Here is a 24312-nt window from a genome sequence, read left to right on the forward strand (position 1 = left end):
TGGGGAATTAAGTTAATCTCCGCCAAAACATTCCATCTGTTATAAGTTTGAAACTTCTCCCTGTCCGTCTAAATTAAACTGTATAGATTCTTGTCAAATGAATAGTATGTTAAACCAAATGTATACAACTATATGAGCGAACAATTGTAAGTCGAGAGACTTTTCTATTTCTGAGATGCGAATATAAAACAATAGAATCAGCCGTAGTTTCAGGGTCAAATGTTACTGAATTTACGTCAACTTTCAACCTATATGTGGCATTCCGTGCGTGGGGAATAAAATCTCATATGGTTATTTAAGTTAACGAATTTATGCAATCGTAGTGATGTACACGAATGCCTCTTACACGTGTTCTATGGATTACAAGGTGATTTTTTAAAATATAATTATTGAATATATTCAATAACTTGAACATGACAAGGGAGACAACACGAAAACACAACACGGAATGAAATGATTAGTAAGGTAGCATAATGGGAACGAAATACAGGACAACGTATTCAATCAAAAATATTTTTAAATTTTGCCATTGGAGATTAAAGACACATAAAAAATACCAAACGATTCGGCAGCAAGTGATTACTAACGTAATCAAAATTTACTTATATATTTATATTTTATTTATATAGAAGCCCTTCCTATTAAGCTTAATCGTTAAAATTCAATAATGAACCGAAAGTATTGACCGAATATTTCTATTACTGATATAAAATACAAAATTTTGTCATTAATTTTTTAAGACGTACATAATTAAGCAGGTATACACCCAATCACTTTTATGCTTTTTACTATGCTTTGCATGCAGTTAATACTAAACTTTTATATGTATAGTTTTGAATGCATGAGTTAACCTTGTCAAATATGATGTATGTAGAATCCCGCCACGTGGTGGTATATCGAATCAGTTCGTCGACGCAGCAACGTAACCGAATTAAAGCATGCATATGACTACCTATAAATGGAAAGAAATTAACCTGTTGTGAAAGGTTAGCGGAATGTGTTGTTTTCTTGGTACTCATAAACAACTTGAGTAAATACAAATTCGTGTATATGAACATTTATTAAAGAATTTATGATAAAGCATGTTTTCCGTTGCAATATAAAATGGAAGTTTTCTCCAATCCAATAACTCATCGACAATTTACACTACAATACTGCAGTCTTCTCCGGCTTTTCAGACGTCGATGTTCCTCGGGTCTGAGGAACGGATTTTTTATAATGAAAATCTCCAGAAATTAGCCTCTATTTCAATAAACACATGGCACGAGGGATTGATTAAGATATGTATAAAACTTTACAAAAGATTATAAGAACAGTTCTTGGAAATGACATTAAAAGATGGTGAGGAACAGATATAGAAACTACACCAGGAGTTGATGAGATAATCGATTGATTAAGGTTTGCTTCCTTTTATTGTGGCTGCACTGTGCACACATTGAGACGAGGGAGGGATTACTTTAACTGTATATAACTGCATTTGATTGAGCGGACATATATTGCTTTCCAATTATAGTGTTGTCTCCAGACGATTCGCTCTAGTAGAGTATCACTGAGAGGCAATCGTTTCCAATAAGGTCGACATGTAAAATGATGAATGCTATTTAGATCGTTTGTACAGAACATTATAATTAAAATAACACTAAAATCACAATAAGACATTATAGTCATTGCACGAAACGGTCTAAATATATAATAAATAAACACAATATCATATACGCATTTCTAAAACAGTATTACAATGTATTTATTATTAAGAAGCGTTGTTGATCTTCATTACTGTAATTATATGATGTAAAAGGAAGCCGGATGAAAATGAAGAAAAATGATTAGATTTAATATCTTGTCACCTACTCCACACGCAGGGTAAAGAGAATCACGAGATTGGTTGCCTTTAAAGGTTATGAAACATTTGATAAAATGTTTTCATCCATTAACTTGTATATAATACGTACATTGTATATATGTTACAGTTCACTGCTATTAACAGTAACGTTTACATTTACTGACCATATCTAAAATTGCAAATTGTAAAAGTTGTTTGGATTGACGATGAAATTTTTGCTGGTTTTTACCAAATACTTGAAGTTATATAGGTTATGTTTTCACAGACGTCATGATTTTTTTTTCAATTAATGGTAATTTTTTTATCGCGATATTACTTCGCTTGAAAATCTTTTCAGTATTCACGATATCTAACACACACGTTCAGTTTGAAGTCGGGAATGGTTTATGGGGGATATTTTGGAGTGCGGGAAATTTTGGGTCAATTCCCAAATGTAGTTGACAACATTATTTATCACTGTAAATATCACCACGGAAAATAGATATGAAAATAACAAGAACGACATCCACTGCATTGCGAAGTACTGACTGGTCACGTGGTCAGCATTTGTGTTTACGTAGCCTTTGTTGAATAGTTTTGTAATAAGTACGAATGAAACTTTTGTAAACAAGTTGGTTTAATGGGTTCATTATTCAGTGTAACTAATCACGTCTTTGGTTCAAGCGGTTTTCTTTTCATTTCTATTTCATTTTTTAGCAAATACGTACCAGACAACATGCACTTTTTAATAGGCTTCAAAATGTTTATACAGCTATTTACTGTGAAGAATTGGAAAACGCACCTTATACTTGTAAAGGACTCAGATTTGATGAATTTCCAAGTCAAAAACTTTCACTGAATAAATGTTCTTTTATGTAAACATGGAAATAAAATCTTGGTACTTTAAGGTATTTTGCTTTTCAAAAAGTTCAATCTAAAATAAGCAAAAAAGATGTAATTTGTGTTTTACATATCCGTTAGAATTTATGTGTATGTTCTCAAATTGAAATGTATTATTTCAAAGTTTTAGAACATAACGCAATTTCAAAATATTTGAAAATAACCGTGTAGAAAGTGTGAATTCTCTAAATTATAACGGAACAAATACATTATTTCGTATATATAAACGCGTGTTATCTACGGTAAGATAAATCACTTGGTAACCTCGTGTGTGTAATTACTCGGTTTGACCGTTACAGACCACACACGGCCATGTTGACCTTACACTTCTCCGAATTAAGCGGTTCCTATCACAATGTTTTCTTTGTATATACTTGTTGACAGAAATCCTCTGAACTAGTCAGCAGCACATTTTCGTCCACAACGTAATTTTCACTTGATGTTTACATAACTTGCCTCGGAGTGGTTTCAAAGCGTTTTCGTCAAGCAACTTTAAGGCGAATGATATTTTTCACAATAAGTTACAAAATTGTAAAATGCATAGTGCCAATTATATTTTGGAATCATGGATACCATAATCCTATTGTATATCATACTGTATTAAATTTGTTATGACTAGAACTTTGAAACCGTTTCCATGTTACTTTTGGTTTTATAAGAATTTTGCATGAATCCCGATATATTTTTATAATGCATGTGATTTCTGTTAATTAACATCCGGTCGATCTTTAATACAAGTATGAGTATAAACCGGAAGTGGAAATACAAGAGTGGAGCATGGTCCGGATGTGCCTCACTGACGTGTTCATTATCATCCTTTTTTATATATAATTCTAATGTATATTCAATCCTGGCTAACAATGACCCAATCTTGGGGAGGTTAATCAAACTATAGCCTGATGAGGCATCTAATGTATACTTCCAGATCTGTTACTCAATAACTCAGATCTTACGCTTGAGAAAAGGAAAAAGCCATTTGGAAAACGAAAGAGACGACGGAGACGAAAAAAGAAACGAAAGTACAGAAAAAGAAAAAGGGGAAAGAAACGAAGACGCGGAAGAAAGAACAAACATCGAAATAGAAAGAGATTACAAAGAAAACGAAAACAAAGATTACAAAAAAAGGCATGGGAAGTGTTTTGTGGCCGCGACCGAGTGTATAATGATATTCATATTCTTTCTAATGGATAAAAATGAGGGCATACATCTTATGTGTCTCGTTAGTGCTATACAAAAGTGTATGGTGGATCGTTCCCTAAAGAACCTATTATTATATATTATACAGGTTCAAGTGAACGTACTGTGAATACAGACCCAGTAATGGATCAAGGTTCTTCTGTTAGTGATTGTGAGATCGAGAATGACTAGGTGTTGCTGTCTTCAATAGAGAAGTTTAAAGAACAAACACTATTTGGGAACCACCCATTTGACACGCCATCTCTGTTGAAGTTGGCCATGAGCAATCAACAGTGTTAAAACAAGAAACCGAATTTCTTTTGAATGTGTTTTGTACTTAAAAAGTGATATTTATAATAATGAAGAATTAATTCTCAGTTGAACTTCCGGAACTGATGATGTTTACTTGCGGTAGAATTCTGCTAAGGAGTTTAATGTTCTTTTCAACTTACTGCATCATTTAACAGTGGCGTCATTGCTTATTTTATTTTTTTGTGAAGAAGTCGTAGGGAAAATGTTTTGTTTCAACTAACTACGTCATACAAGGGCGGTTTAAGGAAAATAATCTGTGTCTAAGATGGAGTGCAAAGGCGGGTAATATTCTGGTTGTGTTTTTTTGTGACTGTGACGTCACTGCCATATTATTCCATACCTACATATGTGATTTAAGATGCAGTGTACCCAGAGAGATGGATTTATATATTTGTGTACAAGATGTATTTTAGTCACATTGCTTGTCTATAAATGTGATATTTGAATAGCGTTTAGCATATATGATTGAGCTCAATGTAGCACCAGGCGGTATAGAAACTGCCGACGTGAGCACTGTGGAACATCGACAAATGTTTATAATTCCACACAATATAGCGATTAATCACATGGATTCAAAGGAATTCAACTTCATACATTTAACGACGTAAACATATGATCCTGTCAAACGTGCGAATGACTTGATTAAACAGAAAAAAGACAGCGATCATTTTTTAAATTGTTTACAGAAATTTCAGACATTTTTTTTGAAATATGGATTTGAAACAATTGAGCTTGGTTCAAAAGTGATAAATGAATAAATGTCCGTATAGGAAACTAGTAGGATTATAATGTGTGGTTCATGTAATTGATTTCGAAGGTATTAATGCCAATCACTTTGATTTTTATGTTCCTATTCAATTGCAAACAAAAATATTGTATTTATTTTGCAGTATGTACAGTTGTATTTCTATAAAGACAAGCGGTGTTGGTATGAAATATTTTATTTGAAGGCAAGGTATAAGATATTTTATTTGAAGGCAAAAGAGCTATATGCTATAGTTGTGTCCTGACTACACTTTGATGACATTTTAATTATGATAAATATATTTATGTACATTGTTTTTAGGAAACGATGTCCACCAGCGTACGATTATACATGTATGTACAGATTACTTTTTACCCTGATAAAACAATAAAAAAAACCCAGTTTTATCACTATATAAGTCTAACATGAAAGCAATTATTTCATCTGTTCGGTTATTTTAGAAGTTTCAAAATACATATTTGTGTATTTATGATTTTTAATGGAGTTTAATGATATCAGTCGCGTTAATACCTCAGTATTGCAGTCATACGGATGAGGGCAGTCAACCATTGATTGGATATTCAGTCAATAGAACCATATTGTCGGTATTTCATAAACCATTTTAGTTTAAATGAATTGGAATCTTTGTAAGATTGCTTCCAAGACAAACGCCATTGCACTTAATATCGTAATGCCTAAATTAGCATAAACGAAGACTTAAAAAATATTTGCGATTTCCAGTTTGATTGCTCCTGAATTCTGACTAGTGATCAGTTGGTGACCAACGCCAACATTACAAGGCACTTAGTAGGATTTTTCTAGTTTGAGATTATATTCAGACTCGGTGAACTAAATATTGTTTTCGTAGTTCATTTATACAACTGCATTGTAGTGCAATATATCGATCAATGACGATAACAAAATATCGTTCGTTTCAGAAAGGAGGATTATAATGGTGTATTGTACGAGTAGCCATCCATCTTATTGGGCACGCATGATTTTTTTAGATCCCATTTCTATTTGACATCGTTTACCTATAAGGATAGTGAAACATGTTAAGGGATGTATATTGATGTCAGAACTATCTTTAGCACTACAGGTGAAGATAAAGACCTTTCATTTAAAAATAATTCATCGGACATTTCATTATTCAAGATTTCCAAAAGGATAAGTTAAAAATTGAGCCTGCTTTACTCTAGATTTATAGAATATCTCTCCTGTTAAAAAGCAGTTGAATTTTCACATATGAGAATAAATTATTGAAATTCCAGTGTTTCTGTATATATTACTGAATAAAACAATTAGCGATTCTTTTAGATAATATTATGTCAATCAAATTTTAAACCACACATATTGTCTGATGTTGTTTCTTTGAATATACCCAAACATGTACTGTAAAACCATAAGCTTACGTGGGGCTCAAATTTCGTGGTTTTCATAGAATTTCTTTTTCATGGGCACTTGTATTCGTGGATCAAGAATGCCTACGAAATCAACAAAAAAAACAGCTCTATGAAAATAGAGGATTTTTCACTACAAAAATTTTAATTTTCGTAATCGCGTAAAAACCAAAACGGTAACGCACAAAAATTTGGTCTTGTAGAAAGGAAAGTTGTACAAGATTTATGTAACAGAACATTTTTAATAGTTGGTAGAATATAACATTTACAGAATTAAAAATTCAAATAAGAATGCACGTTTTTGTTGTTGCTTTTTTGTTACCTTTAGTGTCCAAAAGACACACCAGTGAGTATCACATTGTAATACACTTAAACATTAGATACAACAGTGAATTAATTAATTTAATAAGTAATTAATAAATCTGTATCACACAGCTGTTCCGTCCTTCAAGGACTCGTCAGTGATGTTAAGGTCTGAGTTTTGCGAGCATTGAAGCGACAGAGGAAATTCCAAAGTGATCGAGACAGAATTTCAATAACTGTAGTAATTTTCATAAACCTGACAATTTAAGTGCAGATGTATACTCTGAACCATGCCAACATTTGAATGAAATCAAACGTAGTATGCAGGATACGACAAATCTCGGGGACGGAAAGTTCACCAGCAGTGACTTCCGCCTCCAATGGCAAAGATTTCCAGGTCATCCTCAAACTTGAAAGTTTGCCACTGAAGGGTTCACGATCTTGTATCTATCGAACGCTTTGATTTCAGGTAGGACTTTGGTGTTATATCAATACCTATGTTTTTGTTCTTAGTTCACAAAACAGCAAAACCTAAATAACAATATTGTAAAATATATTCCAAATTGTTAAAGAAATACATCTTTTATGTAACACAACAAGCACGATAGAATTATAGCAATACAAATAAGACACCGAGGAAATAACGAGACAAAATGAAATGGAGATGTACACTCACGAAACTGTGGAACCACTATTAGATGACCCAGTGGGATAAACGAATTCTGTATCAGATAAATCAACCAGCGTTATTGTACGTCTCTTCAAGTAACTTCAACCTGCCAAGTATTTGGACGTTTATTTTCTAATATGAAAACATTAAATGCTAAAGTATCCTGTCATATAGACTATTTAACCTGATGAGACACTCGACCTATATGATGCGAAGGATGATGTTGATGATGCTGCAGGTGTGTGTAGGTGGCTCACAATTGATGGAATTGGCAGATATCTGTTTATATTACGGAGTCTGTCAGTAGCTATAGATTGACTGAAGATTTTTTCTATACCTCGAGGAGAGGTATTTGTTGAATATATATGATAAGTCGTATACTGAGGATACTTCATGATTTCCTGTTAAACATCATAAAAAATACTAGTATTATACAATACCTTGATGCTTTATCTGCATTTTTCACGAGAAGAAGATTATATTTTTGTCGGTGAGACAATGGAATTTATCAATAAAATAAAAAAGAATTTCTTATCATTAGTAATGATGAAACTTTTTATTGGTGATATAGCTTTCGTAGTTTTGACTAATCAGAGCGGTGCTTTTAGTCCCTGCAGAAAATTTCTCCTGTTCTCCTTTTCGCACGAAATTGAAGCGGAGAATGAATAAGTTTGAATATGGTTTTCCATCAAATCTTTTTCATGTACAATTCGAGTTTTCACTAATGTTAAAATTTTAATGTGTTAAACAGTTTTGTTGGAGATTCCTACCAGATAACAGTATGAAACGGTAGATTATCACGTAAAGTGGTCTGTTTAAAATGACGTCATCTTACTGTCAACCGTAAATGCCAAAATATGCTACAACGTCAATATTTCCAAACTACTTTTGAAATGTAAATGACTTACTTATTTCTCTGCTACCGCTACTTTAGTTTAACACTGGCGAAATGGAGATTACTGTTAACAGCGTCGTCAGGTGGATTCCAACCATCGCCGGCCGTTTCAACCCTTATTCTGCGACGTCGTCTGATTGGCGGGTCAGCAGTGGTGTTTAATGTGCACCTTAAGCAACAATATGTTCTCTGTGCTTTCTCAGCTATAATCTTAATAACTGTCTGTCCTCATGTTCATGTCAGTCCGACTTTCTGGATCATTTTCCATATTGAATCTGCAGGGAAACCCCCCTTCCCCATTAATAAAAAAAATATAAAAAAATGAAACAATTTTTTAAAGAAATTAAGAGACAGTAAGCAACAAAACCGAAAGGAAGTGAATATCAATAAATTGTAACTCGTTTTTTTCCGAAGAGATCTATAAACAAAATCCGACTCTTTTAGTGAGAATTACGAACGTCTGCTGTGTCATCAATGATATTGGCTACATAAAGATTTAGTATACAAGAATCAGTTTGTAAAAACGTGTTAGATAACACGATATACATTGGTAACACAAAGAGGTTGCAACGAAGGATCCACTGAATATTCCATTGCCCAGATATAGGCATCTTAGTTATATCATGTGATTGGCTGAAATATGGTAGTGGTTTTATAAAATATGTTTATATTGAATAAAGCTATGACTACTGCTATGATCTATATACGCATCCAATCGCCATGCAGACATTACTGTTACAATGAAACATCAATATCAATAGACTGCTAATGAACTGCCACATACCGCTGGACGTGATGACGTAATTACACGTAAGAATGCTTCAGGGATACTTTCTTGTTTCACACCTTTCTTTTTCCTTTTTTTTTTTTTTTTTGTTTATTTTTTTTCTCAAATACAACTCATGGGTTTGCACAACTTGATACATCAAAATCATTCTTCGTGCATGTGAAACTGTATTTGGTAAGAATGTAATGAATTGAAACTTTCAAGTAATTTCTATTTCTTCAAAATAGGATATGAGTGGTTACAACACTGCTAAGCATACACACTAACATCACAAACATTGATACCCATATTGCGCGTTTGAAAGAATGAAAGAAAATTCCGTGTTTCGCCATTTTTTCGACGCCTAGCAAGGACATTGTAAATGTCAACAAGCCCTTGAATGTCAAACCATCTACAACATTCAACCCAATAAGACAATGAAGTTAGAAAATTACTATCTGGGAACAGAACAATCATAAAGGCCTGACTTATCACACATATACGGCTATTTAATAGTTTTCTTGTAGTTTTAAGGAAAAACGTCATATTGATATATGTGTGTATAGCTAAAACTGAAATTTAAGGACACAGCAAAGCTTTGTTTCCAGTTCTGAAAAGAAAACACATGGAATTCGGGGAACATTTTGTTGTATGGACATGCCAGCGAACGAGATCTTGACAACAAGCTCAAATAGCACTTAAAAATCATTTCAATCTGACCTTAGTCATGATTGAATGTAAACAAAGACAATACAGGCAAACCGAATCTTGAATAAAGAACAAAAGAAACGTGTCCACGGGGATCTCTCTGTAAAGGGACAAAAGGAATACGACAACATGTCCCTGGAGGGTATCGACAATATCCGCCTTGTAAACATCGGTCAATCAAGGTAAGTAATGTCACGTTCCATAATGAGAACAATGTCAACAACAATGGAACCACAAAGCATACTAACGAGCATCAAAAACGCCAAAATTCATATTGCACAAGGATATAGAATATTTCCGAATAAGATCCTTTTGAAGATCATAAGAATTCACCATTATCTCTGTTAACCTCCTGCATATCTCGAATCCCTCTGTACTGAGTTTATTACGAAATACGTTCCAGCGTACCGCAGCTCACAACAAATAAATCTGAACCTCCAGTAGGATTTATATGAATATAACAAGGTGTTATTAAGAGAGCGTTTGTGGCCAGTGGAAGATTAAATATATGAAGACATTTTTTCTTGCTTGATTAATGGATCAAAAGATGTTCGTAATTTCCAAAATCCACATTGCTTTTTAAGCAACTTTTGTATCGCATTAAAAGGTTGTAACCCTAACAGTGCTTATCAAAGCATAAGGTTGTAACCCTAACAGTGCTTATCATAACAGAAAGATTGTGCTCCTAACAGTGCCTATCATAGCAGAAAGAGAATCTGTTAAAAAAATGAAAAAATAAAGACTTACACCAATACACCCGGAATACTAGAAGGAAAATAAGACTAGGTGCTCCGAAAGGATAAACGTTTCCAGCTTCCTTGTCGACAATTAGAAAGTCTGCCTAAAGTATCAGTCAACCCAAGTAATTGTGTACTATTCTTCATTGTAAGAACAAGATAAGTACTAGGAGGCTAGGATAAAGACAAGAAGTAAATTTAAGTGATTGTCGACAGATCTACATATAGCAATAACCACCAGCTGACTTTAAAAATCCTGTTTTCATTAGCAAATCAGGAAAAGAGTCGACGATCAGGTGAAAATGAGCCAGAGTTTAATGCTTGATTCAAAGACAATTAGGGTCCTAGGGCTATCATGACAGGAGATACAGTGAAAACACAAGGAACAGAAAGGCAAAATACGAGTTTCATGATGAATATGAAACAGGTTGATGTGTTTATTTTGAATTGTTTTAGCAATGAAGAAAGAAATGTGTCTAAAATTACGGATCATGCTGTATAATGTTCATGGATGAAGAAACCCGAAGTTGTAAAGCATTCCTAGTACAGGTCCAAAATCCTCTGCGGTTCGTTCTACAGAAGGACCTAGCCCCACTTGTATAAAACATCTCAACTTGAAATTTCCTCAAGTCGAGATTTTCCTCAGCTGATATCTCCTCAAAAACGGCTTGTATAAAATTTTCTCATGGAACAGGAGGAAGTCATCGGCTAGGATGTCCTGAAATTCCTTGAGGAATTTTCATACAAGATATTTTCAAGGAGATATTAGCTGAGGAAAATCTGGGCTTGAGGAAATCTGAAATTGAGATATTTTATATCCTGAGCAGCTAGAACAATAATTGTTGTATGAAATTCGTAATATTGGGAACACGCCTTTGAATGTCGAATCAACTTCAACATATAAACATGATATGATGAGGATGTAGGAAGGTTGCTATCCAGAAACAAAAAATAAAAAAGGAGAAAACTGAAATCATCACGCTTTCCGTACAGCTTTGTGTCCCTGTCAGTTTCATTGCAAGGTACATGTACGCGGCAGATGTAAAAGAGTCTGTCGTGTCCTTGATTTCCGATTTTGGTGGTACATACGATGAACATAACCAACAAATCTCTTTAAATTAAAAGACAAGGCATCATCAAGGTATGTCAGATACCTTAATTGTGAAAATAAATCAGAACATGCGGAGGGTTTCATCATATTCCGTCTCCGTTATTAGAATGTCTAAATAAATAAAGGAAGGGGTATCGCGTATAAAATTACAAAGTTTTACCGAATATTTGGTTTGTTAATAATGTACGTTGATATATTGAAATAATAAAAATAGTATGTTTGTGGGCTAGCGAGACTGAGCATCGAACTCGAAAACTTCATAACGGAAGGCGATATATGCTATCAACCAATCAGATTAAGTCTTTTTTTATTGCTAAGTGCGGTCCTGTGTTGTTGACAAATGGAGGATGGTGTATGAAAACACCCTTGCAACTTGTTATTTTGCTTGACTTTGCATCTGACATCACCAAGAAGAAACAGATTTGACTGAAAATGCCTCCTAAAAAGCCAGTTCCTGCGAAAGCACCTGCGCGACCTGCAGCAAAGCCTGCACCAGCGAAACCAGCAGGGAGGGGGGCTCCCGCAAAGCGAGGTGCTCCGGCTGCAGGTATATTGTATAAACAGTCGATAGCCCTACTAATCCAGCTGCAGTCAGCCGGTGTTTAAAATCTGTTGTCAGAGTTCTTCACATGTGTTTTATTTATATAGACTTCAATATTACAAATCCACTATATCACTGCGATAATAGCGACATTTGTTTGAATCTAACCACGACGCACATTATATACTATACAGTACAATTTACTGTTTGGACACCCCCCTCCCCCCTCACATATGCTTATAAGTTAAATTCTCGCTCATATGGTTAGCGATAACTTACCTGGCACCTATACCGTATTGTATGTTAATTGTAGTAAAATTGCATAATATCAACTTGCATCAATCCAAAAATTTTCCTGTCTACATGTAACATTCTTTTCCTGGTAAAATGATATGAATTATGGCAAAGCCATTTAGAGTGATAGTAGTATATAACTTACTTATTTTTATTGTAGCAAACAAACATGACAAAACATTTGCTGACAATAATCATTTAACCTTAAGTGTAAGGAACTCTTTCTTCCTTGAGTATTGTATTTATTGTGTTCCTAACTAGTTCATGGTGTTTTGTTATTCCTTGTTTATCCTTATGGACAATCTCTTTAAAGTTACTAATCATATAGTCATGTTCAGTCTGCAGTCTCTAGTTGTCTGTACACATGATGAACATCTTGGTGAATCAGACTATTTGTTTCATGTCGGCTATGTTGCTATCTGCCATTGGCGCAAAGCATTACTAGGAATTCCACTTACGAGTCACAACTTCATGTCTGATAGTATGTGTGAAAATTTTCACTTTTTTTTTCTTTGCGTGTGTAATCTTTAGGGTTTGCTTCGAAGGGGACATTCAAGCTATTAATCACAACAAGCCACTCAGCTAGAGAGAACCTTTCTTTAGCTCGATCGTTTGAGCATTAGACTAGTAAGCAACAGATTCCATGTTCCATTGTCTAGCAGAGGCATTGAAATAAATAATGACCTCTGTTACATTGGCACGCATTTAGGGACTCTGGAATAATTTTTAGCATTGTCCCACGTATGTCGAGGTAAAACTTTGAAACTCAAAGACAAGTGATTTTCTGGAGAGAGAGTATTTAACCCTGGTAAATACTGCCCGCAATATACTGCTCAGCTATGGAGAACTTCTCTTAAGACTTCCTTTAAGACTAGATGACCAAGTTGTGTCCAAATTTGATTTACCAGTAAGGCAAGCTAGCAGTGCCATGCAGAAACTTTCTGTTATTCATTAAGTCTCAGTCCAAAAAATCTTTATCAGTAACATGAGAATGTGAATTTTTTCCTCACGTTTTTTCCTGTAATATGTTTTTTCTTTAAACAGGTTAGATTAGTGACTGTTCGACAGAATCCTTTTAATACCTAAGTCAATAACACACAAATAAATAGCAGAAAATCTGCAAATTTTAGGTGTAAAGAAAGGAGGAGCAGCTGCTCCAGCAAAAGGTAAAGCAGAGCCAGCAAAACCTAAAGAAAAAGTTTGGACCCCAAAGGATGATGCAGCCAGGAAAATACAGTGCAAGATCAGACAGTTTTTGGCCAAAAAAAAACTTGCACAAAAGAAAAAGGAAAAAGCAGACTATGAAGAACTCATGGATAAACTTGAAAAAGAGGTAATTTATAAATTTTGATAAAGTAAACAACGGGATATGCCAGTGGGTACATATTCAAACAACTGTAACAAATTCTGTCAAAAAATAGTAAGTAAACAGAAATGGAAATTCATGTATTTCAGCTTTGAGACATACAGCTACATCTCAATATAGTGAGTCATGTTTATGACATTTTCATTTAGAAAAACCATAGTGTATCATCTAATATTTACATTAAGGCACTTCATCTTCTTAATTTTACAAGTGTAAAAGAGATGAAAGGACAATAGCTCTGAATCGGTTTTTTTTCTCTGCTGCAAATGAATAAAACTCTCCTTCTAATCCTGAAAAGCATATGTTAAAACAACAACAACAACAGCAAAAATCTATACAAAAAAGAAAGAAAAAAAAACCCCCAACTGTTCCAAGCTGACAATTGATGAACCGAAGTACCCAGTGAAACCCAGGTGGCCGGGCAGGTGACCCCTTACCAAGTATGCTACCACTGCGCCACCTGACCACCTGATCTATTTTAACACGTAGGATCAAACTGTGCAGCATGGCTGAGAGAAATGGTGTTAGTTACCTGCTCAGAATACCTTTACCGGACACTGTGTATCACACGACATTAGACGTAATCTATCTATATACACCAGGTGAATTGTACTTATTGATCTCATCAACTTTTGTTTAGGCATTTATGAAGTTAGTTCAAATGGAGCAAGAAGAAGCAGAACGTCAGCGTAAGAAGGAAGAAGAAGAGAGGCGAAGAAGACAGGCTGAGGCCAAGAGAAGGAAGAGGATGCTGGAAGCAGCCTTTGAGGGAGATCTTGATGAAATTATGGCAGTATTACAGGAGGTTTGTATAAAATAGCAAAGTTACTTTCCTTACATCACACAAGTTATTACCACATTCCTTATTTTATCATATATCAGTTAATATCACATTCTTAATAATGTTACATATTAGTTGATATCTATGTTAATATCACATTCTTTATAATGTTATATATCAGTTGATATCTCTGTTAATATCACATTCTTTAATTATTATCACATTCTTTCATTATTATATATCACATATTTTGTGTTATATTTTATGATAGAAGAATTAATCTTCATCTCTATAAAGACACTGTCAGCGGACTAAACACTGAAAATATTTTCAAATTTAAAAAAAGAAGATACAAAATTGAACTTAAAAATTTGTTTTGTTGTCAGGTCAAAGATTTAGATGATAAAAATGAAGTAGGAAAGGACTCCATTGGGATGGCTTTAAGAAATAAACATGAGATGGCTGTTGTGGAATGTGAAGATCCCAATGATAACACACCTCTGTCTGAGGCAGCAAGTAAGTTAAGAGTTTCAATTCATTTGATATGGTGCTTTTTCTAATTTGGAGGTTTTCCTTGTCCTTTTACAGTTGTAATGAAGATTCCTACTCAAATAAAAAAAAGTAATTCACCCCCCCCCCCCCCCTTTTAACAATTTAATTGCTTGAATTATCAGTCCTGAGAGAAAACAGCATACAATTGCTAAAGAACTGCTATCCTATATTTTTTTACTTTTACCTGTAGATGGTGGAAGTGTGGAGACCATAAAATTTCTTCTTGACAAGGGAGCTGACCCTAACACAAAGGGTCAGTTTGGCCGTACACCTCTTTACCGAGCTGCTTTCGCTGGACATCTGGAAGCTTGTCAGGTATAGTTCTTAATTAAGAATTATATGTTTTAAATCTCTTTGGTCGATTCAAGAATTTGAAAATTTACATGATGTTCAACATTGTTTCTACTCTTGATCAAGTACCTGAAATGATTTCATTTAATATTATAGTCAAATAAAGCAATGAAATCAGATGTAATTTTGGCAACATTTTTACTTTCTCTCTGTAATGATAAGTTATTGACAGTTTTATTTTGGTTTATTTGGTTAATTTGTTTTTTTGGGCAGTTGTTACTTCAAAATGGTGCTGATCCAAGAATCTATGCCAGTGATAGCCAGACTCCACAACAGGTAAAACGATTTGCCACTCGTCATAGCTTTCTTAAAATGAAGAAATATATATACATTGTCAATCATGTTTCCATTCTAGAGAGTGGCATGTTTTTACCACACATATTGTGTAATTCAAGGGCAAATGACGATAAAAAGAAAGAAAGAAAAAAAAATGGATGTTTATTTCCCATACATTATATTGATACAGTTATCAATTTTACATTTACAGTCTTTAAGTAGATTTACAAATAAAATGTATGGATTCAGTGTTATTTACATTTATTTTGAAAATTCACAAATTTGTATAAATGAAGATGAAAGTGACTTGTTTACTCCAGTGTAGTATACAGGAGACATGACTGAATTTTCCTTGTTTAAAGTCTTTGGAATGCAACCTTAAGATTATCTCCCTTTATTTTTAGATAGCCTCTCAGAAAGCTGTACAGGACTTGATAGGGGACTGGGATGTTGCCCAAACAGATATCCTACTGGCTAAACTTGAAGCAGCCAAAGAACAACGCATGGAAGAACAAAGGAAGAGAAATGAATTTGAGCAGAGCAAGTATGTATCTCACTTCACATTGGATTGTACATTGGTGCTATTTTGTTTTTGTCTTTTTGTCCACACAGACAGACACAAGCACCATCGTAAAAACCAGTTCTGTATAGCATGCTGGAAGTTTAAAGATGCAACTCAAAATTACAGAATATAACTATGATTGAGGTTTGGGATGGAAAAATCTGCAGCAAACAGCTCCCAGAATTAATAATGAGATAGAACTTAACACTTGATCTGTACATTTTTTCAACTGAAGTCAATAGTCAGTTTTCATTTGTTCTTTTTTCGTTTATAAGCTATCAAAAAGATGAGAATTTATGTTAAAGTCCAGGTACATGTATTATGTTTTATTTATTTTTTTTTTATTATTATTATTTTTTTGTGTATGTGGTTGTGTGTTTTTGTTTTTTCACTTTATTATTGTGTTGTGTTTATAATACACACATTTCTTTGTTACAGACTTGAAAGCAAGGTTGAAGCTGCTCAACATGAATATGATGTTTTACAGAAACAAGTTTGTATACTTTTAAACATAAATTAATCTTTGAATGCAGATTATACACTAGTATACATTCATAGGGATTACAGATATCTGACTGTAAAGTAAAAAGTTGACAAATCAAAAGATTCTTCAGTCTGTGAATTACCAGCAACAAGTTCTTTTCAAATGATGTTTATAATTGTGTCAGAAATACTGATGTCAGACAACCCCATACTATAGTAATTTTGGTTGTGAATGCTAAAAAACATGTAAATATATTGAAACATTTTATGCAAATTACTTAATGTGACCTCATATATCATTGGGTTAACTTTTTTATTATTCATTATCTTTTAACCATGTACTTACCAGGTAATCTTGTTCTGTTACTTTTACTTGTTTAAATTTGATATTGCATTGAATTAACAATTAAAATGTATTTAATTGTTTTCTATAATGGTGAATTTTGTAGAGAACAATTCATCATTGTGCATATCTACATTAAAAACTATTACTAAAAATGCTTTCAAATTTGAGTTCTCAGACAATGTTTCTCTACAGCATGTTTATATGTAAGGGACATGAATATGGAGGGTTAGTCATTTCCAAGATGCAGCATTTCTGTACCAGACATTTTGTAACACTGGCTGTACATACCTGAGCATTTTTTTATTTCTTTCAATTTCCTTTATTCTAGTTAAATAAAGCTTACTGTGAGCTTGAGAAGAGGATCTCGGAACATGATGAGGCGATGAACAGTGGATTTGATCGTCCAGATGTCACCCTACAGGTAATTTGATATTCACTATGGATGGATAAATTTTGTAAATCTGAAGTTAACCATGAAAAAAATCTGTTTAGAATTATTCCTGATTTTGATTAATTGAATCCTGACCATCATTTATTGTATTTCTTCTCCAATAAGCCCAAGGGGCCAACACAGTACTTCTTTCCGAAGTCAAGGGGTGGGCTTATTGCAGGACATTTTGAAATCATGTTGGCTATTAAAATTAAGATATATATGGATGGGATTATTACCTGATAAATATGATAGGTAAAAGTGTTATCTATAAATATTTTGTTTGTAGCATATCTTGATATGTACAAGCAGTCAATATATTCATCAAGGTACAAATGTATTTTGATAATTCTTAAAAGTAAATTGACAATGAAATAAAAGGATAAAGACATATTTCGGAGGGGTTTCCAGGATCACATGTTGGGATATATAAGATGCTGTCTCATTTTGTCATAAGAATGGAGACAGACAACCTGTAACCAACCATCCAAATTGCCATAAGCCTGACTAGGAATGGTGATGTTTTGATAAACCATTAATAATGGAAATTTTAGATCGAAAATCTGCATATATCAACACTGTTGAATGAGTGCATGTAATTTAATTCTTTGAGGTAGAAGAAACAGAAAGTGAACTAATATATGATGTATTTATGTCTAGTCACATTTTCTTGAAAGATGCTACAGATTTTGACATTATCAAAGTGTGATCCCTCTCTTATCACAGGCAATCCATGATGGTGAGGATGAAGTTGAGGTATTGAAACTGAATACAGAGAAAGCTCGAGAAAAGTTAGCAAACGCCAAACTGGAACTCCGTGAACAGAAGAGAGCAGGACAATGTAATTGGGTTTTTTTTTCTTTTCCTTCCTTGGCAGGAAATTTCTGTATATCATCTTTTCTGTTTTTTTGTTTTTTTTTGTTTACAAGAAAACACCTTTGTGATAAAGATTATCCATTAAACAGAAGAAGAAGAATAGTGTTGCAAAATTGTTAGACTGTGTCTGGTTTCAGATTGAAGGTCCATCGTTTGAATCATAATTTACTGTTACTGTAAAGCATGCTTGAGAGAAAATAAAGGACCATTTTAGGGGACTTGGATGCTCCCTCCCTGAAACATGGTCCGAGGGGCAATTCCAGAAAAAATTGAAATATACATGGCTGGAGATTGCACTTTTTTGATGATAAAACCTGTATTATGATATTTAGAGGGAAAATGTCTTATTGAAATTATCAATTCATTTTGCCCATTTATAAAGACTTTATTCAGTTAATCTTTATCCCATCTCCAGCATACATGCATACATGTATCTGGCAACTGAACTGCTGAAAATTATTGATTTCAATATTTATAGATTATAAGATATGAAAACAACTGAGGTATTTATTGACCAATGTGGCATATATAGCTGGTGACCCTGCATCCCCATTTTTCTCAATCAACAATGGCCATGTGTTGCCGTCTAGAATATTGTACAAAGCACACACAAGTGGATAGCACCTTTTCCTACAAATTAACAGTTAGATACAGTAGAGCCAAAACAATGAATTTAACTGCATCATACAGCTGTTTCATGCTTCTAGGGCTCTCAAGTGATGTTAAGGACTTAAATTTTGAAGTCTAGAAAGGGACAGAGTTAGATCCAAAGTGTTGGAAAGAATTGTCAAAATTTAGCTGGGCACATGCACTTAAATAAACAAATAAATAAATGAATAAATAACTGATTTTTTATATATCTGTTTATTATGTAAAGTATGTATTTATATTCTGAATCTTGCCACTATACAAATGGTTACAGCAAAACTCTGGGACTAAATGTCCACCACCAGTGTCTACCACCTGCAGTCTTAAAGATTGCAATACAAAATATCTTTAGTTTTCAATTTATGAACAGATGGAGCTGATGTGTCAGTGAAGCAAAAGAAAATGGAACCTGGACACTTTTTGAAAGACAGATGTTATTTAAGTATAATACAATAATGATAACGTTTATTTTATATATAGCTGCTCTTGATGAAGAGGAACTACCAGGGGTCAAAGTAATGACCCGAGAACTGGAAGATGTTTTACTTAGGGATGTGGGTAATAAAATCAAAGACTCTGGCAAGTAAGTTCACAGCTAATCAACATATTAAGTCAGCCTTGTATTTCAAAATTCCATTCAAAATATCTTAAATGCAATAAAGAGTTAAAAGAAGTCTCATGATGCAAGTAATCACTTTTCACAAGTTTATTGTTTTAAATGGGAACGTTGAGAACTGCAATTTGGAGCTTCAGCACTGATTTCATATACAAACAAAACTGTGACATAAAAATTAGATGATCCTTGTATACATAGTCAAACCTGCTAAAAAGGCCACTCTTTGGAGCAGAGGAATAAGGTTGTTATAATAGACAAATGGCCTTTATATAGAGGTTCAATATAGATATATCATATTGGGACCAAATGAAAGAGACAGGTATATGATAAATAGAGGTGGCATTTACCGACAGGTTTTTGTTATATTGAGGCAGCCTTTATAGACAGGTAAATGATATTCAGAGGTGAACTTAACAGAAAGGTGTTTGTTATATAGAGGTGGCCTTTATAGACAGGTAAATGATATGCAGAGGTGAACTTTACAGAAAGGTTTTTGTTATATTGAGGCAGCCTTTATAGACAGGTATATGATATGCAGAGGTTAACTTTACAGAAAGGTTTTTGTTATATTGAGGCAGCCTTTATAGACAGGTATATGATATGCAGAGGTTAACTTTATAGACAGCTATTTGATAAATAGAGATGATCTTTATATACGGGTATTTGTTAAATAGAGGTGGACATTATCGACAGCTAATTGTTGAATAGAGGTGGCCTTTATAGACAGCTAATTGTTCAATAGAGGTGGATTTTATAGACAGGTCTGTGATATACAGGGGTGGACTTTATATACAGGTATGTGATATGTAGAGGTTATCTTTATATACAGCTAGTTGTTAAATAGAGGGGACCTTGTTAGACAGGTATTTGTTATGTAGATGTGGTCTTTATAGACAGGTACATGTATTTGATTATAGAGGTGGTCTTTATATACAGGTATTTATGATGTAGGAAGGTTTAGGTGTTGGCTATATTTATGAAATATAGTTAGTGAAAGAGTATCTTTATAAACTAAGCTTGAGCATCACAATTAAGATTTGTTGTTCGTCCATGATGGCAAATCTCAGTAGAGATCAATTTTATAATTTTATCTTGAGATCTGAGAAATCATTTGTGATATTGAAGCCATGTAATGGTTTCAGTCATTCAGGAATATTTTAATGGTTCACAATACTTTTTAATTTGAAACAAAGTTTATGATCTGTTTCATTATTCACTGGATTTTTTCCCTTTTTTTAAACCAGGTGGCCATTGATCATCGATCCTAATGCCCAGGTCGCAACCTTCCTACGTTATCGTGACACAAACTACCTCAATGCCCTTAGTCCAGCCCAGATGGAGGCAGACAAGGCCAGAATGGCAATCATAGGGTCTATAAGGTAAAATGTTATACCCTCCCATGCCTCTGTTATGTAATAGTAAGGAGTGATGAAAAATGCCCAGGCTCTACCAGGTCTCTGACTCAATTGAGCAAACAAGACTCACTCTAAAGATAAATACACTTGATCTGCTGTTCAAGTAAAGGCAAATTCCCACTTGTCCAGACTAGTCACAACCCTGGTTATTTATTTTCAAGTAATCAAAAAATGTTCATTTTCCTATGCAGCCTCCACTATTACAGTAATTAGTGACCCCAAATTCACGATAGGAAGGAGTAATATAATGTCAATCCTGACCCCACTTAGGCTCAAATTAATGAACGTTTTGCTCCTTAACCAGATAATCAACCTTTGGATAAAGAGAAATACACAAGTCAAGAACAGTAATGTGTCCTGAATGTATATCCATTTGTCTTCTGTCAGAATAAATTTTGAGGAAAATTTAACAGGTATTTTCATTGATTTCATGGACTCTCCTCATCCATGAATATATGCATATTTACCTGAAATTAGATAATTAAATGTTAAAAAGTTGATATAAATTTTTTTAAGTTTCAGTGGATTTCTTCAGTATCATATACATCAATGAAAAGAAGTGTCCAGAAAAAATGATTTGTGAAAAAGTATGTAATTTTGTGCGATATGAAATATATGATCTTGAGGTTTATTTAAGTCCTTGATTTTATGTATAAGGTATGGTAAACCTCTGGTGTTGGATATGATGGAAGTTGACATGTTCGACACTGTTACTATGAGGTTTGATGAAATTCTTGAGGGCCTCATGGGAAAGATTATGGACAAAAGTGTATTGGAGGAAGAAATGTAAGTATTTTCTCATGGTAATTAATATATGATTAAAGGTTTCTCCAGGCCTGTTAGATTTTAATACTTTGTTTGATTATTATATAAGATACTTGAAAACTAATATTTCAGAGAAATCAAATGTCAAACACTAAAGAGAGTAATCATTAAAGATGAAAGCTTTTAAAACATTTACATCACTTAGGAAACATTTCTCTATGAGAGATTTTTCTTGTCATATACAAATTAACTAATCTGGGTAATGGTTTTGTCATTTCCAATTCATATGTATTATTCATTCTTTACAGATACTTAAAATTGGTGAAAAAATCAGATGGAGACGAGTACGCAAAGACAAAGTTCAATGACTTACGGACAAAAAATTTCCGATTTTTCATAATCACTAAGAATCCATATCCTCCAGATGAATTATTGGAACAAACCTATGTCATCCGCATGTACGTACCTACCTGATGGCGTTTTCATCGCCATGGATTCTGGAATCCTGATAAATTAAGCCGAATGTACAAATTATTAAGAAGAGATCTGAATGTTGAAAGTTGTTGGTAAAGCATAATTTATTGTTACAGTAGGGAAATTTAATGATTTTCAGTTTGAATGCCAATTGAAAAAACATAAATAAGAAATATGAAATAAAATTACTTGAAAAAGTCAGAAATGTAGATGACTAAGGTCCAATTGAAACTGGAGTCTTTTATAGACATGCAAATGGTAGCTATGCAAGATGTTACTAGTACTGGGTCTGTAAGATCATTGAAAATATTGCTTGTCTAAGGTGCTTTTATCAAAAACTACATGTAAAGGTATTCTGAATTTCCTGACATCAGTCCCAAATGAACTTATTTCATGTTTATGTTGAATTCCCTTAAATATTTGCAATTTACTCCTGAAAATATCCTTCACAATTTACCAATTTCCCAAGATGGGGGTAAAAAGGTGTCTTCCCAAACCAGTGAAAGAAAAAGTTTTTTCTGCCTTCCTGTAGTTAGATACATGTATATGTAATCACAGTGATATGTTTTATCTCTATCAAAGCCAAATCAATAGTAAAATATACATTGTATACAATATTTAGCTGTGGTAAATTATCTTACTTTACCAAAGTATAACAAGGTAGGAGACTTCACTTTCACAGAGTTTGGGGTTCCATTCCACATTAACTTTTACACTATCATCGTTAAAAAAGTGGATCACAGTACTTCATGTGCTGCAAGGTTTTTTATTCTTTAATTGTAATTCTAATAGAATAAATTATGATAAGCAATGTACAATCAAAATGTATAATAATTCATTACATTGGTCTCTACTGTACAGGGTAATTGATGTGTCATATCATTTGTTGTAGAGGTACAGTTCTATTTAAAAATGGATAAAAAACTTTTTCAACAGATCAGCTATCACCTTTGATTTAGATAGACATTTTATCTCCTTATGAGAGTTGTGCTGTAAATTTGAAACCCAGTGGTAGAATATCCACTTCTAAGATCTCCATTACCTACGGACATTGTTCTGGATGTTTTTAGCTGGGACTGGAAGTAAAAACATGGAAAACTGTATAACTCCAGTCTTTCCCAGGGTTTCCATGGACAAAATATGTTGTCCATGGGAAATCAAAGCCAGGCATGTTTCTATAGAGAATACATGGTCAGTGTCTTAAAATATCAGCTGTATATTTAGCAAGGGTCCCAAGTCAAAATACAGCTTACATTCTAAGACACTGGCCATGTATTCTGTTTATCCTGCAACATTGAATGAAAATCAGAAAATCGAAACTTCAGTAGTTTGTTCTTCAGTCTTTGTTTACCTGTCGACGTTTTGCTGAATTTTGCCCGATGACGTTCACCAAAATAATTGCTCTGTGCAGAAATGTAGTTTCAAAATTTAATGGATATGACAGTGATTTTATGAATTTTCATAAATAAACTTATTCATTACAACAAATAAAATCACTTATTTCAACAGTTATTTATATTATTAAACATATTTTCAAAGTAAATTCAGAGAGTATATTTCAGTTGAATTACCGCACATGCTAAAACACAGCTGCTTTCCGTCACTAACAAACACAGCAAAAATATATATGGCAGCTGTGTTTTGACAATGGCACTGCCAGGTACATGATAAAGTTCAATTGTTGTTTTATATAATATCGTCCAATAATGTATACATACATTGTAAAGTATGGAAAATGTACATATTGGAATCTTATACTGTAAATCACTAACATTTTGTGTGGAATTAATTTTTGCATCAATACACGAGGAGAGTCAATCACTAATTCAAATCCCTTGCTGGTATTTGTACTTAAATTAGTCTTGCTGGCATCCATGTCAATTGGGTATGACTCCATGTTCATTCGAAAATTTAAAGGCATTACTGGATCAACATTCGGGAGATCATGTATTTCAAATATGTCTGAAGTGGTAAGTTTGCAAAATAATTCA

General features: G+C 33.6%; 2 protein-coding genes across 2 annotated transcripts in view; both read left to right on the forward strand.

Annotated features, from left to right (window-relative positions):
- The window catches only part of LOC132556989 (R-spondin-2-like), a 42909-nt gene extending 38814 nt beyond the window's left edge, over positions 1–4095 (forward strand). The window contains exon 5 of the mRNA XM_060221453.1: positions 3648–4095. Within this exon, the coding sequence (XP_060077436.1) occupies positions 3648–3913 (266 nt within the window). The 3' untranslated portion in view covers positions 3914–4095. The remainder of the gene's footprint in view (positions 1–3647) is intronic.
- Positions 4096–11977: 7882 nt separating this feature from the next.
- On the forward strand, positions 11978–22369 carry LOC132557011 (IQ motif and ankyrin repeat domain-containing protein 1-like). Its single transcript, XM_060221476.1, has 14 exons — positions 11978–12092; positions 13511–13713; positions 14387–14551; positions 14914–15043; positions 15270–15394; positions 15644–15706; positions 16111–16250; positions 16707–16761; positions 17426–17518; positions 18254–18368; positions 19532–19634; positions 20912–21046; positions 21740–21868; positions 22156–22369. Exons 1-14 carry the CDS (start codon positions 11978–11980, stop codon positions 22319–22321), a joined length of 1737 nt encoding a protein of 578 aa, XP_060077459.1. The 3' UTR covers positions 22322–22369.
- The last annotated feature ends 1943 nt before the right edge of the window (positions 22370–24312 follow it).

This window comes from Ylistrum balloti, unplaced genomic scaffold (genome assembly GCF_031769215.1).
Source record: "Ylistrum balloti isolate Yb309-2 unplaced genomic scaffold, AGI_CSIRO_Ybal_v1 Utg370612, whole genome shotgun sequence".
Classification (NCBI taxonomy): domain Eukaryota; kingdom Metazoa; phylum Mollusca; class Bivalvia; order Pectinida; family Pectinidae; genus Ylistrum; species Ylistrum balloti.